This window comes from Populus alba, chromosome 6 (genome assembly GCF_005239225.2).
Source record: "Populus alba chromosome 6, ASM523922v2, whole genome shotgun sequence".
Lineage (NCBI taxonomy): Eukaryota > Viridiplantae > Streptophyta > Magnoliopsida > Malpighiales > Salicaceae > Populus > Populus alba.
The window spans coordinates 18,687,101-18,704,531 of record NC_133289.1 but is presented as its reverse complement, the minus strand read 5'-3'; the positions used below and the strand labels follow the sequence as shown (position 1 = coordinate 18,704,531).

Below are 17,431 nucleotides of genomic sequence, written 5' to 3'. Positions count from 1 at the left end.
CCTTAAATTTCCTCATCGATGCCTATATAAGTGTGATCTGCTAGAGATGTTAGTTTCAGTACTGCAAGTTTTCTTTGATGATTATGATGTGTAATTCTCTATATAGGATTATTTGCAAATCGATCAAGTGTTTGTCATTTATTTTAGCATAATTAATAATGATGATGATCCAATTAATTGAAGGGGTAATTACATAAATCCTCTTGTAAAAAAAATAAAAACATTTCTATCCACGTATATTAATGAAAATATAACTATGCACATAATAGTAATTTATTATTATTAAATGTAAATGTAATCCAAAAATATTTGAAAATGTATTTGTTGTTGTTTTTTTTTTAAAGTATTTTTTATGAAGAAATATATCAAAATAATATTTATTTTATTTTTTTAAAATTATTTTTAATATTAGCATATTAAAATAATATATAAAAATTTAAAAAATATTTTTAAAATATAAATATTTAAAACAAATCTAAGCAGCAAACATTTTTGAGACCTGGGGGGTCCCATGTCATGTACAATACATTCAACTGGCAGCCGCCCATTTTTGAATCAGACCCATCCCATCCCATCCCATCCCATCTGGTGGCTACAGGTCAATGCTGGTTTAGTTGATTTTATTATAAAGCATTACGTGTTACTTTTTCTTCAAAAAATTAGCCACGAGGTCAATGTTGGTTTAGTTGATTTTATTATAAAACAATAAAGAGCAGCTGTTATTATAAAATAAGTGTTTTGATTTGTTAATATTAAAAATAAATTTTAAAAAATAAAAAAATATTATTTTTATATATTTTTAAATAAAAAATATTTTAAAAAATAATTTTTATCCTAAATTTCAACATGAAATTATTCCAACGCTGGCCAAAAGCTAGACAAAGTCACCATCCTTTTTACTTCTTTTTTATGAAGCACAAGCGTAACCAGTCCTGAGTTTAGCAGTAACTCGTACTTGATTCTTGTGTTTGAATAGAACATTAAGGAATTATTAATTTATAAATGAATTGGTATCGTGCTATAAAACACTTTAAATTATTGTCAAAATTAATTGATTTTGGCGGTGTGGTTCATGCCTTGAAACGTGATTTCTGGCATGAGTCCCACCATTAATTAATTCCTCTGCAAATTTTACAGTGATTTTAATTATTATTATTATTATTATAAAAGAGAACATCAGCTAAGTTATAATCTATTGACTGAATTTAATTGTTGATAGTTAATAAATAAACGATTTTGAGGTTAATTTCCTGTAAAATGATCATCTAACTACTCTAATATATATACATATATATATATATATATATATATATAGAAAGTCTTAAAATTATGTAACCTTGTTTTTCATATTTAGCTACCATAGTTTCGTCATGTATTACAGAATATACCAGAATCTTAATACACACATATATGTATCAAATAAATTAATAATAGATTTAAGCCCTGAAGAAAAGTATTAGTCAAAGTTGGGGGAATATTTTATCTCAAATAATTCAGTACTTACTTAGAACCATTGATTTCCATGGACAGCTTGGTGCTCTAGAGCTTAAACTAACTGTGACATCACCCTACGGTCAAACCATGTTAATGACATACCTTGAGCTAACAAATGGTAATAAAGGACACAGCCCTAGTTAATTAATTAAGGCCTCAATCACGATACATAGTACCTTGTCATAACGATCTTTGCCTAATGCTAGACCTTAATCGACCGTCTCTGGCCTCCTCTCATATTTCAACATATAGAGCTGGTCATGTCTCCCGAACAAGTCCAAGGAACCAGCTATAATTTTAATAGTTATGGATAAATTATATCCCACAACACCCACCATTGTTTGACTACCACAAAGAACACTAATTCTATAATTTGTATTAAAATAACATTTTTTTTATAATAATATTTATGTGTATTAATAAAAAAACAGACCCTGAAGAGTTCTATGACAGTTTATAGAAAAATAAAATGGTTGCGTTACAAATGAGATAAAAAAAAAAGAAAAACAAAGTTAAAAAACATTTGATTTTATCATACTCTGAAGTGCAGACCATTGATACATCCTAGAAGATATACACACACACATACACGATCGTGGGAGTTGGTTTCTTGGATCGTGTGGTGCATTTGCAAGCAGCAAATGAGATTATATTGATTTAGCCTACCTAACCATGAACGTGAATCATTAATTAAACAAATATACTATCGAGAAGTTTGATTGATCCTCTGCAGTTGAAGAGTTGAAGTATTCAATATTCAAGCGTGCTCGCGAAGACCACCGGAAACTTGTGTGGTTTATAAAATTTGCACCTCGAAGTTGATGGGTGAGGACCGCTAAGTTTCCCCTTCAGCCTTTAAGAATTCTATTTTTGCGTCTTTTCTTTTGATGAGAGTAAAGGGTCAGTCCAGAAATATTAAAGTTAGGAATTAGGTACGTAGTTTGGGCAAAATGGTTGGCATATATGCGGGGCCGTATAGAGGTCAAACCCTCGAGGCTCTTTCATGTGCCAGAGAGACGCGATAGACGGCATCAATGTGGTTATTTTATTCAGGCATTGAAACTGCTAGAAACTCAGAAAGAATAGTCGAAAAAAGAACTTAATCTCTTAGAGAAAACATTTTATCGTCAATCAAGAGACTAACCACCGGTTGTTGTCGTATTAAATGAATGCCTTAAGGTTTATAATTATTACCAGTAGCCCAACGTACAGCATGGTCTGAGTGCTGATATTGCTAGTCATTGTGGTAACTTGTAGCAAACTTGCAATGCATGCCATTACTCAAGGTTTTTCTATGGTTTACTTTTGGGGATATATTCTAATATATACTTAGAGTATGAAACATAAGATACAAAGAACGAATTATCATTATTTCAGTGGGATATTAAGCTATTAAAGTTCGAAACTTTTGCTAAGAATTATGAGGTTTGAAGTTTAAACCCTGACCTCCCTTACATAGTCCAATACCAAGTCGATAGACAGAGCAACTCGATATTCATCAACTAATTCATCAAGTTGAAAGATATTTTTTACCATAGTTATTTAATCGTTACCATCCTGAAAAACTTGAACATGATTACTGAGTTTGATTTTCACTACGGATAACTAGTCAACCTTAGAACGATTTTTTCTAATGGAAGGAGTATATGTGGAACAAACTTGTTAGTATTGTTTGACAAAAACAAAGACATCATCGATGTTGGAGAGTCTAGCATTTGTATTGATTTCAATCAAACCATGATGGAGATCTACTTTCATTCCTCTATTAGTGGTATCATACCAATAATATTTCAATAAAAAGACTATATTATGCTCGTTATGATATTACAATTCAATGATCTCTTCTAACTCTTCATAATAATCAACTTCAAACTCATTAGAAGTTGATCGTTTAACACAAATTCTACTATTATAAGTCTTTTTACCATGACCCTACTTTTTAGTATTAAAGACATTCATTGACAAAATACGTCTTATAACACTTGACTTTTCTTTTAGTATCCAAATATAGTAAATTAAAATTATCACTAGCATTCTCTCTTATTTGATAAACCTATAACAAGATTACAACCATTAACAATTAAAAAAGAAATATGCAAATGAGTTGGCCTGTTTGGAAGTGTGGTTGCGGTTGTTTTTCAAAGTGTTTTTCATGCCTAAATGCATCAAAATGATGTTTTTTTTTTATTTTTAAAAAATTATTTTTGAGATCAGCGCATCAAAAACAATTACAATCATATAAAAAAATATTTTTTATAAAAAAAAATGATTTTTTTTGGAAACGCGGGTTGGCCCGCGTTTCCAAACGCCCTTGAGTTAAGAATTATTAAGTTTTGCTTATATGTGTTATGAACCACGTAGAAAAATTATTTATCTTGTAATTAGAAAAATTAAGATTCAGTCAGATATGAATTTTGAGATATTAAAAATTAAAAATGATATTATACTACAAGAATTACTTAATCTATCAATTTATGAGAGTATAAAAGAGAAATTGTTTAAAATAGCATGTTAATATTATATTTACTAAATAAAAGAATTGTAGTTAAATAGCACATAATTATGTGCATGTCTGAATTTGATTTTTATCAAGTATCTTAATTCCCCTTACTATTTTATTTTTATTTTTTATAAAAGCCATCTAGTATAGAAAAATATCGATAAATTTCCACTCGAATGCACTTCTCCACCATTATCATGTCTTGGGATGCGATTGATTTTTGTTCCTAAATGATACTCAAAATAGTACGAGATAAATTATCTATTACTAAGATAAAAATTATTTTAAATAACTTGTACAACTCAATATATTCATGAATGATCATCCATCCATTACTCATATAAAATATTTATAAAATATAAATGACAACGTATATTAATAAATTATACATACCCGATTAATTAACTATCATTGGTTGAATTCAAAATTATTCAATCTATTTGAATATAACTATTTAATAATTATCAATTTTCTATATATATATATATATCAAATTCCTTCAAATTTACCTAAATTTTCAATTTAATAATAACATTGATAAAATATGAAACGTACTCATTAAATAACCCATTATTTATTTCATTATAAAATACCTAAGTTACAAAATCAAACTCAATTTCATCAAATGACAAATAAATACACTTTTTAAAATTTCAAACAACCCTAACATGTACAAATCATACATTCATATAGCAAATTTTTATAGAAAAAAGCTATCAAACAAGTAAACACACAAACAAGCAAAAAAATAATAATAATAACTAACTAACATAAAAAAATAGGTTACAACAAAAAATGGATAGGTTTTCTTGATATAGTGAATCTTAAAAAAAGAAACTAGAACAAGAATATTGACCGATTAAGTATTAGGGTGACTGGATTTATGATGATGAGAGCTTTATTCGAGATAAAATTAGGGGGAATGGTGTTATTTTGCTAAAACAAAATGAATAAAAATAGACGGGGGAAGGGGAGAGGTGATCTGAAAGGTTATAGCTTAAATTTTATTAACAAATTCACTGATGAATATTAGTGATGGTTAAATTTCATCGATAATTTCATTTGTAATACTGACACGTCATATTTTTCAATGGAAATAATGAAGGAATACTTGCCCAATTTTTTTCATTCCTTGATTTCCACTAGTAATTCCCTTAATGTTCATCAACAAAAAATTTTCATCAATGAATACCAATGGAAACAACAATGTTATGTTTCGTCGATAAATATCACCGTAATTTGCTGATAATGTTTTTTTATTAGTGTTTCCATTTGTATTTTATAATTTTTTTGGTAGTGCTAGAACATTTTTCCATGATGAATGTATAATTTTTTGTCTGAACTCTTCATTTTCAACTAAGGATTTCTAACTTCAAAGCAAGAAATTCAAAACTTACAGGGGTAAGCATGATCACCTAAAAAATAAATCAATGCAAGATGTCATTAAAAAAGCAATGCCAATTAAACATCTAATGGAAGATATTGATTGTTGTCCAAAATTATTAGCAAATAATGATTAAGACAAATGAGCATATATGTTTTGTAACTTTTGTTTATAATTATGAAATTTATAATATGGTAAATTTTTTATCATAATAAGGACCAGCATGCTAGTAAACATATATATAATCTTGTATAAATAATACAATGAAAAATCATAGAATGCATACTAATGTATAAGATTAAATAAAAACCAAAATGGTACTTGTTAAAACATTTTGAAATTGATCAAGCTTTATTATTTTCAAGGATTAATCCTTAGTCTTTAATGCTTCATAGTATCCAAATATAGTAAATTAAAATTATCACTAGCATTCTCTCTTATTTGATAAACCTATAACAAGATTACAACCATTAACAATTAAAGAGAAATATGCAATGAGTTGGCCTGTTTGGAAGTGTCGTTGCGGTTGTTTTTTAAAGTGTTTTTCATGCCTAAATGCATCAAAATGATGTTTTTTTATTTTTAAAAAAATTATTTTTGAGATCAGCGTATCAAAACAATTAAAATCATATAAAAAAATATTTTTTCATAAAAAAAATGATTTTTTTGGAAACTCGGGTTGGCCCGCGTTTCCAAACGCCCCTGAGTTAAGAATTATTAAGTTTTGTTTATATGTGTTATGAACCACGTAGAAAATTATTTATCTTGTAATTAGAAAAATTAAGATTCAGTTAGATATGAATTTTGAGATATTAAAAATTAAAAATAATATTATATCTACAAGAATTACTTAATCTATCAATTTCTGAGAGTATAAAAGAGAAATTGTTTAAAATAGCATTTAATATTATACTTACTAAATAAAAAAATCTTAGTTAAATAGCACATAATTATGTGCATGTCTGAATTCGATTTTTATCAAGTATCTTCCCCTTACTATTTTTTTTTATTTTTATAAAAGCCGTCTAGGATAGAAAAATATTGATAAATTTCCACTCGAATGCACTTCTCCACCAATATCATGTCTTGGGATGCGATTGATTTTTGTTTCTAAATTATACTCAAAATAGTACGAGATAAATTATATATTACTAAGATAAAAATTATTTTAAATGACTTGTATAACTCAATATATTCATGAATGATCATCCATCTATTACTCATATAAAATCTTTATAAAATATAAATGACAACGTATATTAATTAATAATGTTAGCTAAATAAATTATACATACCTTGATTAATTAACTATCATTGGTTGAATTCAAAATTATTCAATCTATTTGAATATAACTATTTAATAATTATCAATTTTCTATATATATATATATATATATATATATATATATAAATCAAATTCCTTCAAATTTACCTAAATTTTCAATTTAATAATAACATTGATAAAATATGAAACGTACTCATTAAATAACCCATTATTTATTTCATTATAAAATACCTGAGTTACAAAATCAAACTCAATTTCATCAAATGAAAAACAAATACACTTTTTTAAAATCTCAAACAAACCCTAACATGTACAAATCATATATTTATATAGCAAATTTTTATAGAAAAAAGCTATCAAACAAGTAAACACACAAACAAGCAAAAAATAATAATAATAACTAAGTAACATAAAAAATAGGTTACAACAAAAAATGGATAGGTTTTCTTACTTGATATAGCGAATATTAAAAAAAGAAACTAGAACAAGGATACTGACCGATTAAGTGTTAGGGTGGCTGGATTTATGATGATAAGAGCTTTATTTGAGATAAAATTAGGGGGAATGGTGTTATTTTGCTAAAACAAAATGAATAAAAATAGACGAGGGAAGGGGAGAGGTGATCTGAAAGGTTATAGCTTAAATTTTATTAACAAATTCACTGATGGATATTAGTGATGGTTAAATTTCATCGATAATTTCATTTGTAATACTGACACATCATATTTTTCAATGGAAATAATGAAGGAATACTTGCCCAATTTTTTTCATTCCTTGATTTCCACTAGTAATTCCCTTAATGTTCATCAACAAAAAATTTTCATCAGTGAATACCAATGAAAACAACAATGTTATGTTTCGTCGATAAATATCACCGTAATTTGCTGATAATGTTTTTTTTATTAGTGTTTCCATTTGTATTTTATAATTTTTTTTGGTAGTGCTAGAACATTTTTCCATGATGAATGTATAATTTTTTGTCTGAACTCTTCATTTTCAACTAAGGATTTCATTAACTTCCAAGCAAGAAATTCAAAACTTACAGGGGTAAGCATGATCACCTAAAAAATAAATCAATGCAAGATGTCATTAAAAAAGCAATGCCAATTAAACATCTAATGGAAGATATTGATTGTTGTCCACAATTATTAGCAAATAATGATTAAGACAAATGAGCATATATGTTTTGTAACTTTTGTTTATAGTTATGAAATTTATAATATGGTAAATTTTTTATCATAATAAGGACCAGCATGCTAGTAAACATATATATAATCTTGTATAAATAATACAATGAAAAATCATAGAATGCATACTAATGTATAAGATTAAATAAAAACCAAAATGGTACTTGTTAAAACATTTTGAAATTGATCAAGCTTTATTGTTTTCAAGGATTAATCCTTAGTCTTTAATGCTTCATAGTTCTTAACTTGGTGTAATAGGATTTTTTTCAATAAGCCTTCTAAAATCCCAACAACACTACTATGTTTAAGTGCACTCCTAAACAAGGTTCAATGAACCAATGAAATTTTGCTTAATGATCTCTTTATAATTACTAAACCTAAGCTCTAGATTAGGAGAAATTTTGGGAGGAAAAAAAAAGGTTTATAACCAGAAAACAATGTTGTAAATTAAGGTGGATAAGAGTTTCATGTAACCTTAGAAATAATTATGAAAAAACTTATTAGATTCTTCTTTTTATGGACTAGACAAATCAATACGCTGGAAAAAATAATTCTAACTTCTCAACTTTATAAATACCAAAAAAGTTGTTTCTTTTTTATGTGAGATAGAGTTCCTTTAAAGAGTTTTGAGTTTCATAAAAACATATTAACTATTTTTTATATCAATTTTTCATTCACTAATAATTTGTTTAAATCATGTTAATGTTTAGTGTTAAAAAACTTATATTGAAAATTAGATTCCAAAAAAGTTTTATCTCATAAAGTATATGGACTCCATTTTTAAGTTAACCTTAAATATATACATTAACCATATTTTTAAACAAATTTTCTAATAGATATATCATCCATCTATGCCTCATATATATTATATATATATATATATATATAACCGATAGGAAGATAAAAATACCACCATTAATTTTTGTCAAAGCGAAACATAAATCTTTCACGTGTCAGAAAATTGAAAATGATACACTTTTGGTTTCCTCTTGAAAAACCAACTCCATTAGTGTGATCTTAATTATTGCTATACAAACTCAATCAAAGAGGTAAACAATCATTTAGCATCACATCAATATACACATGCCTAGTTCAACCTTGGAAAAGAATTAAGAGAGAAAATGAACTCAGGTAGTCTACCTCAGGTAAAATTGAGTTGGGCTAATAAAATGAGCATGAAATTTTGAATTATTAAAAAAAAAAAAAAAAAAAAAAAAGAAGGAAACATCTCTAATTGGAGCAAAATTTTGAAGCTTGATATATAATTACTTTCATGGGTGCAGTAAATAAAGCCCAGTTAAAGGTGCCATTATTATAAACACGGGTAGCATATACTTGTTTCTGTGTAGATTATTTCAGGTCCTATACAGTGATATGCATGTATAGCAAGCGAAAAGAAACAATGAAGTAACACATTAATTTCATCAAGACCTTGAGAAAGTATCATCACTAGACAAATCGAAGGGACTCCAGTTACCAAACAATAGATTAGGATCTTGAGTTTGAGGTCCAAGCACTGGCTGTTGAGACATCTCCAGGTTATGATTACCCATCAGGTGAGAATTCGACCAAAGTATCTCTTGAGAGGCTGTGTCTTGCCCTGGCAACGGTGGCAAGTTGAAGCTGCTTGTGTCATTACTTGTACATTGTTTAGTCCTATCTTGGTGATCCCTATCTTGGTGATCCTGATGCTTGCGTGCTGAGTCTAAACTATAGTAGTACATCAAGTGGTCATTGTCGCTCAAAGGAGCTTTCGTCGAGAAGTCGGAGATAGTGAGGCATCCGGCAAGACCATTTTCTTCTGACAACTGAGAACTTGGTTCCAAATTTGTGTTCGAGATGTTAGTGAATATTAGAGAGGGATCAAACTCACTTGTAAATTCTGGAACTTCACAACCACTCTTGGAATCTTGCTGTGGATTCAGGAACTTTGCATAAACAAGTGCAAGATCAATATGAGAATCATCAGGAATCATTGGCGAGCTAGAGGACTCTATGGAGGTATTTCCTTTATGGCTATGTGGATGCCTGGTAGAGTTATTAGGCAAGCCTCCACAACCGAAACTCTTAGAGTGGTCATTAGAAGATAGCCTCGATGACTTTCCTCTTCTATTCTTCCTGCACCCGCCACCAACAGGCACGTTTCGTAAGGATCCTCCTTTGGTCCAATACCTTCTACAACCCTTGCAAAAGTATCTCGGTTGTGTTAAGCTGTAGTTGTTGTAGTAACAAAATTTAGTATTTGAGGAACCACACCGAGGACAGCTTGGTGATATCTCAGAATTTCCCTTCCATCCTGTCTCCATACCAGATCGCTTCAAACTTCATAGGCTTAAAAGAACTGCCTGGCCGCTCACTGGTTCTCGCTTTTGTAGAGTTTGGAAGCAATTCAGAACGCAGAAACTAGAGTAATTATAATCATGAAATATTGGAAACGTGTGTGTACCCCAAGAGCAAGAATGCAGGCTCACGTTTGTTTCAGGTGCACGACTGTTAAGGAATTAATGGAAGTCTTGGAAAGGTGTATGCACCCATGCACATGAGACAGGCAGGTTTAGAGGTTCCGGTGCCGTTAAGGACGATTTGGGTGGGTATGTAACAGCCCCGGAGGCTAATACTCAGTGTCGCTGTTTGTTACATGTGGCAGAATTGTACTGGAGGGAATGAGGGTGGTAGAGGAAGCAAATGCCTCGAGAGACTGGCTTATATTTCTTACAGGAGCAGACATCCTATATTAAAAAAACACCAACTTGGCAAACTGACACTCGAAGTGTTCCTCCACCGTCTAATCTTGTACATGTTAATGTCTTCCTCTCAAGTATAACCTCTCCTTGTAAAAAGGGATCACATATTGCATACAAAAGAGCTATGTGTATAAGGCTGGATATCACTAGATTTTTCCCTTTTTTTCTTTTTAGCCCATTCCCTGCATGAGCTGGATCTAATCCTATATATTAGGTTTTATTTTTTTGTTACGTATAACCCTATAATTACTTTGGCAATCTACGCCAAATGACTTCTACATTTGTAGCATAAAATAGAATAGCACCCGCTAGGCATCCATGTAACACTTTTCGTACGATAATTCATGTCACTCTGTCGAAATTTACAAGTAAAATCTGAACTGATAGAGGGACAATAAGAATCAATCCTGGAGCCAAAAAGTGCTTTCTTATCTTCCCCTATTTTACATTTTCTCAAATAAGTGTTCGTTTCCTTGTAAAAAAAAAAAAAAAAAAAACATTACTTCATAAAAATTATAAAATAAAATTATTTGAGAGTTCATAGGATCTTAATAAACAAATCCAAAATTATTTAGAGATTTATTACCTAAATATTTAATTTTTTTTAAAATTTAAATAATTTTTTAAAGATTGGGTTGTCGTAAATAAATTTTTATATCTAGAATGCTAGCTCTAATTTTATATTTACATGGTCTTTCTGGCTAAAAGAAAACCTCTAAAGGCATAACTTATTATTTATAGAAAAATCTAAAAAATTATATGAATTGGTAAAATATTAATTTGTCATATGAATAATATCCATATATTAATTCAATACAATTTTAGAAATTAACTCAATAAAATCCTTGATTTTTCTAAGCATAACATTAACTATATAAGATAACTTAGTGATCCCAAGTCGAAGATCATTTATATAACCATTATGTGAGTCTTTCCATAGACATGGGTGATTTCTTCATATAAACTTCTCATGCATGTCAGTTCAGTGTACATATCTTATGACAAGAACCTACATATTAGTTTTAAATATCATTTATACATTAGTTTATAAGAATAGTTCTTTCCTTTCATAAAAGAAAGAATGTAAAATATATTAGGCTTTACAGCTTTAATAAATGTCTAATATTTAAGAGGGTACCGATCAGGAATATTTTAGGAACAATACTTTGATGCAATAAGAATCTTATAATTATAACAACTTATAATTTTCTTTGCAAAATATTTTTTTCTCATGAATTTTATTTTTACTTTGAATTTATTAAACTAATATTATATGAATATTAAAAATAAATTAATTTTTTATTAATAATAAAAATTTATTTATATAAATATAATAATACTACATATAACCAACTAATTAAATACAAAACATATTAAACTCACAAGAATATATCACACGAGAGTAGCATAAGCTTAGTGAGGTTGTGTCTCTTGAAGGAGGAATGTCTAGTAGGAGATACTAGTTATATTTAGTAAGTTGAAAAGGATCTCTTGGATGATGTGCTCCTCGGATCATGTAAACCTTGTAGATTTCATAAAAACTATATTTTTAGTTAGAAATCCAAGGATTTTAGTACATGACGTGACAAGTATGCTACTTGTGACCCGCGACACCAGAAATTTATCAAATTTGAAATCTAATGAATTTGCAACCACAATCAGAAGCTGTAAATGCTACAGCAGCATCATAGCTGTTAGCTTGTGCTTAACCAAAATACTAAATTAAGAAATTCGTTTTATATCTTAATATGCTTTAAGCTTCCATGGATGTACAGTTTTCCATAAAAAATAAAATAAAAAAATTGTTTAATGGACAGAAACACAATTTGGAAAGCAACTCGTTGAATGGAAAAGACTGAAGAAGAATTTTGAAGATAGGAGGACACTGATAGGGTGAAAGAAATGTTGATTAAGCAGGCTGCAAGGTGGTGGAATTTTCAGATCAGTCGGAACTAGCAAGATGAGCAGAATCTAGAACTGCGAAGACCCAGGGAAAGGCGTAAAGCATGATTAGCTAAAGGGAGTCTTAACACTGGAAAGGTCCATCAGAGGATCAAATTATTAATATCAATTAGCAGCGACATTAGAAGATTAATTAAACAATAACGTAAGATGATTTACTCGTCTTTTTTCTTTTCTTTATAACTCTGCCTTCTGTTTCTTTTTGCCTTTCCTAAATTACTATGCATTTTTACTTGCAAACTCCAAGTGTTCCAAAGATCCAGATTCCGATTTTTAAGTAATATTTACTACACTCAAAGCTCGTTTAACGTTCTTGAGATGTCTTCTGCCTAAACTTAAAGATTTCAGAGATAAAGCAATAAGAGCAGGATTTAGGTTTGCTTTTGTCAAGAATCCAATCCCTGTTCTTCTCAAACTATACTAATTAACTTATCAGGCTCTAGGCCAGTTTATACATACATGTATCGTTGATATTATTCGAAATTTATGAGCAACTCTTCTAGTTGGTGGCCATTTGTGGTCATGGGGGAGCGATGTAAGAATCTGTCATGAGGTAAAGGATTTCAAATAATTCTTTATCCGTGGGTGCAAGTACTATGATGAAAAAGGGCAAAGAAGCGAACCCAGTCATACTGCCTACAGAGACCATGTGGCTTTAACTACTGGTAAGTCTTACTATGGACAAACCATTAAGAGAGGCCAGGCATCAGGGATTACAATGTCCAAAGTGCTCTCAATCCTTGTCGCAAGATTAGAGGATGTTTAAGAGCGCACGTTAAAGATTCACGGTGGCTGCGCAGTGATAGCAGCCACCGTGCGCTGTTTTATAATGTTTTTTTTTTTTTTATGTTACAGAAGATAAACAAAAACTGAAACTGGCTGTACATCCAAGGGGCAAGGGCTATCCGCAACAAGGATGAACCTGTAAACTAAGGGGGGGCAATCCCAAATTTCCAGGATATTCAGATTGCTAGATCAAATACAAGCTAGAAAATCAATACAGAGATAGCCCTGCCCTTTTGAAGTTATCCCTAGCAGACTGAGAAAACCCTGAATCCAGATTCCCTTGCGATCTCTTACCAAACCTCCCCACCCCAGCATGCCTTAGGTTCACTGACAAGCAGCACCTTTAAGAGGAGGACTCCATGAAACTAAATGAGGTTGCAGCAAAGTAGAGCATTCTTCTTAAATTGTCTACATGTGTGACAGCAATACCCATCAAGCTGCTATACACATTCTAGTGTCTATGACCATGTTATGCTATTTAGGATTACCACATACCAAGTCTGATGGCTTGTTAGGCTATTCAAAGAGCCTGGGATTTTCGAAGGATTCAACACATGGTGCCATTTGTTATTTTGTTATGAGCAGAATTGGGAGTGGGGTTTGCCTAATGATTTGTGCAGAAAAAGGGTTTTCTGTTTCACCCATTTCTAAATTTGACTATGCTTGCTTAGTCAACACATTCAGATATTTCCCATAAACAGCAACGTGAAATACTGAAATTGGTAAACCTAAGAACACACTTTCTTTCAAAAAAGAAAGGTGGTTTTGTTTTTGTTACCAAGTTTAAGGAAGCTAGGGTTCGGGATTCAGGGAGCAAGTTGCAGAGCGAGAGATGAGAAACTTGGCCTTCAGTCAAAATCAGCTAGAAAGAAAGAGAGTTCATTGCTGGTTCAAGGCAACTTGTGAACTCTATTCCAGAACCGGCTGCCGTGTGTAATCTTGAAAGAAAATAGGAATCAGTTGCGGAATTTTTTTTTTTTTTTTCTCTGACGGTGGATCAACATGGTGGCCAACCGACTTGGCTATTCACCAAGGTCTCAGATTAAAATTAAATTAGGTTAGAATTGACTTGGTCTCAGCTAACCTAATAAGTGCATTGATTTAGTCCAACAATTAAAATCCAATTTGATTTTTGAAAAAAAAAAATTCATCGATCTAACATTTCTTTAATATACGCATTAAGAGAAGAATATTTTGAACTTAGGCGAATTAATTTGACCAGCCTAGATCATGGGCTTGATTAGATTTGATAAATTAATTTTTTATTTAATTATATTTTTACAAAAATAGATATTCATAACAAAGAAAATTATGGATGACAAATGTATTTTTTCATTAAAATTATCTTTTTTTATCCAAGTATTTATTTTTACAACAAAACCTTTATTATTAATAGTATGGTTCATGGAATAAAAAACAATAATAGGAAAAAAAAAAAAACTTCAGTAAAACTATAATGAATTTGAACTAAGAAGAAAAAAGTACATATTTTTAATCAAGAGCGTAATATTCCATCCTCATTTTTAATTATTTTTTGTGAAAACAAATTATATGAAGCATTGTGTTTCAACGTGAAAAATTAAAAATTTGAGAATTTATCATTTTCACACATCTACATGAAAAAAAACATTAGAACAATAAATTTGAGGAAATCATATAAAACTTTACTAGAAAAAACTAAAAAAAATAAAGATTTTATTCTCATTCAATTGTAATGAATAAATTATATAAAACTGATGCGTATCAAACTAACACATAATTATCTATAAAGCAATTAATGATATCATCATAAGAAAAGTTCTAATCTTTTTTAAAATATTTATATAATTTTTTATTAACATAATGTTTTTCATTTCAACTAAAAAGCATCGATAATTAAAAGAAAAATTTGTTAAAAATCTAGAAATTTTATTTTAATTAAATATTTATAAATGAAAATTTTTCATATAAGGTATGTAATAATCAAGAAGGAATTGTTAACATTCTGATAGAAACTTTTAGCGTTATTTAAGAATTAGATTAAAACTATTTAAGAATCTAAAGTTTTATCTATAATGCACCTCAACTAAAATATTTTTAAAAAATTAGAAGAAAAAAACCTAGAAAAATGCTAAGCATTTGGGCGGGCCTCAAGTAAGAGAAAGGTCTGGCACGTGGGTCTTCAAGGCAAGCTCATGAGCCGGTCTTTGTTTTTTTTTTTTTTTTTATCTGGTTTAAGGACAGACAACTTATTGTTTACCTTTTTATTATTCATTTTTAAAAACTAAATTAGACAAGGCCTAACTGGATAAAGATTCAGTTAGAAGCTTAAGGTGGCTTCAGAAATAAAATTGTCAGGTAAACTATGCAGCAGCTGGTTTTCAAGACAGACAGGTTGAAAGAGAAGCGTGAAAGGAATGGAATTAGCAAGATGCTTCACTTCTTGTTGTTTTACCAGGTAGACAGAACTAAGCAAAGGAAATATCCCGAGATAGCCCCAGAGTTGTCTTTCAGGTCTGCCAAAAATAATTCTAAACCTTAAATAATTATTTAGTATTTTTATTAAATATAGATTAACTTTAAACTTTTTAATTTGATTTTTTTGGCTAGCCTGGATCAGAAGAATTAAATCATAAGAATGGACTGCCACTATAGGATAGTATAAAACCTGCTAAAAAAAAAAAAAAAAAACGATGAGCATAGTAAAAAAAATCTATCATGAAACTGGAAAAAAATATGATAAAAGTATTATAAAAAACCTAATAACTAAATATAACCTAGTTAAAGGACAATTTGGCCAATCAATAAAAAATATTAGTGATAAAATTGGGAGAAAAAATAGATTGACAAAAGAAGAAAAAAATACTCAACTAGTGAATAGAATTAAAATGTGTGATCTTATTTGGTCAAAAAGAGCTCGAACAATTATTAAAAAAAAAAAAGTTTTAATGATAAAATTAACGGGTGAGAGACAAAATTGAAAAAAACAATAGAGGAAGATGGAAAAAAAAGGAGTTGAATTGAAAAAAATCAGCCTCATTGTTCAATTCCATAATGATTCCCAAGTATAGAAGTATTTCTGAACCCTCGAAGGCTTGAACCCTCGAGATCCCTATACTTCTCGCAAGACGGGCCAGAGGAGGCCCATGAGCACCCTGACCATATCTACGGGATTGCAATTTCTTGAGAAATCAAAGTTTTACATTACAATTCTACCACTATAAAACGCTAGAAAATATGCAAGATCCCTGAGAAAACATCCCCGTGCATTAAAGGAATGTTTAACAATGCATTTTAAAAAATATTTTTTAAAAAATTTAAATTTTTTTACTTTAAATTAATATGTTTTTAATGATTTTGATGTACTGATTTCAAAAATAATTTTTAAAATATAAATAAATATTATTAACATTCTTTTTTCTGAGTAAAACACAATTTAAAAAACAACCAAAAACACACTTTCAATCAAACTTGAAACAAAAGATATAGAAAAATTTCTATGTAGTGATTTGTTTTATAGTGAATTTCTATGTAGAAAAGGCATGTCCCCAATGTCCCACATTGTATAGACCAGACCAACATTAATTTTTCAAGTTGCCTCAATTCCAGTTCTTCTATTTTTCTGTGTAATGGCTATAGTTACTTCAACAGTTCTACTACTCGTTCCACCAACAATGAGCAAAAACCTTTAACAAACCTAACAAGCCACCAGCTTTAAAATCTGCAACTTTTACTCCTCCCATCTCTGAGTAACGAATTTCAACTTTAACAACTCATTTCCGAAACTGAACAAAAATCTTTGACAAATCCAACAAACCTATTTCTATAAAATTTGAAAATTATACTCAACTTCTACCCCTCAATCTCCATGAATAAAATATTAAAAATAAAATTCAAAATTTTAAAAAACACCATTTGAAACGCAGTTACAAACGGCCGCTATAATTTGTACACCTGATTTTAGGCCATCAAGTAACACAGTATAAAAGAGTCTATCATCACGAGTCATCATCAAGAACATGTCATAGCTAGAACAGGCATGGTCAACCATTTCCAAGCAACACAGTATAATAACTATCATCAAATCATCGATTCAACTAACCAAACACA

At 29.7% G+C, this 17,431-nt stretch overlaps 1 protein-coding gene across 1 annotated transcript; it reads right to left on the bottom strand.

Annotated features, from left to right (window-relative positions):
* Window positions 1-9,274: 9,274 nt before the first annotated feature.
* On the bottom strand, window positions 9,275-10,156 carry LOC118043803 (dof zinc finger protein DOF3.5). The gene has a single exon (XM_035051879.1). It carries the CDS (start codon window positions 10,154-10,156, stop codon window positions 9,275-9,277), a length of 882 nt encoding a protein of 293 aa, XP_034907770.1.
* Between the last annotated feature and the right edge of the window lie 7,275 nt (window positions 10,157-17,431).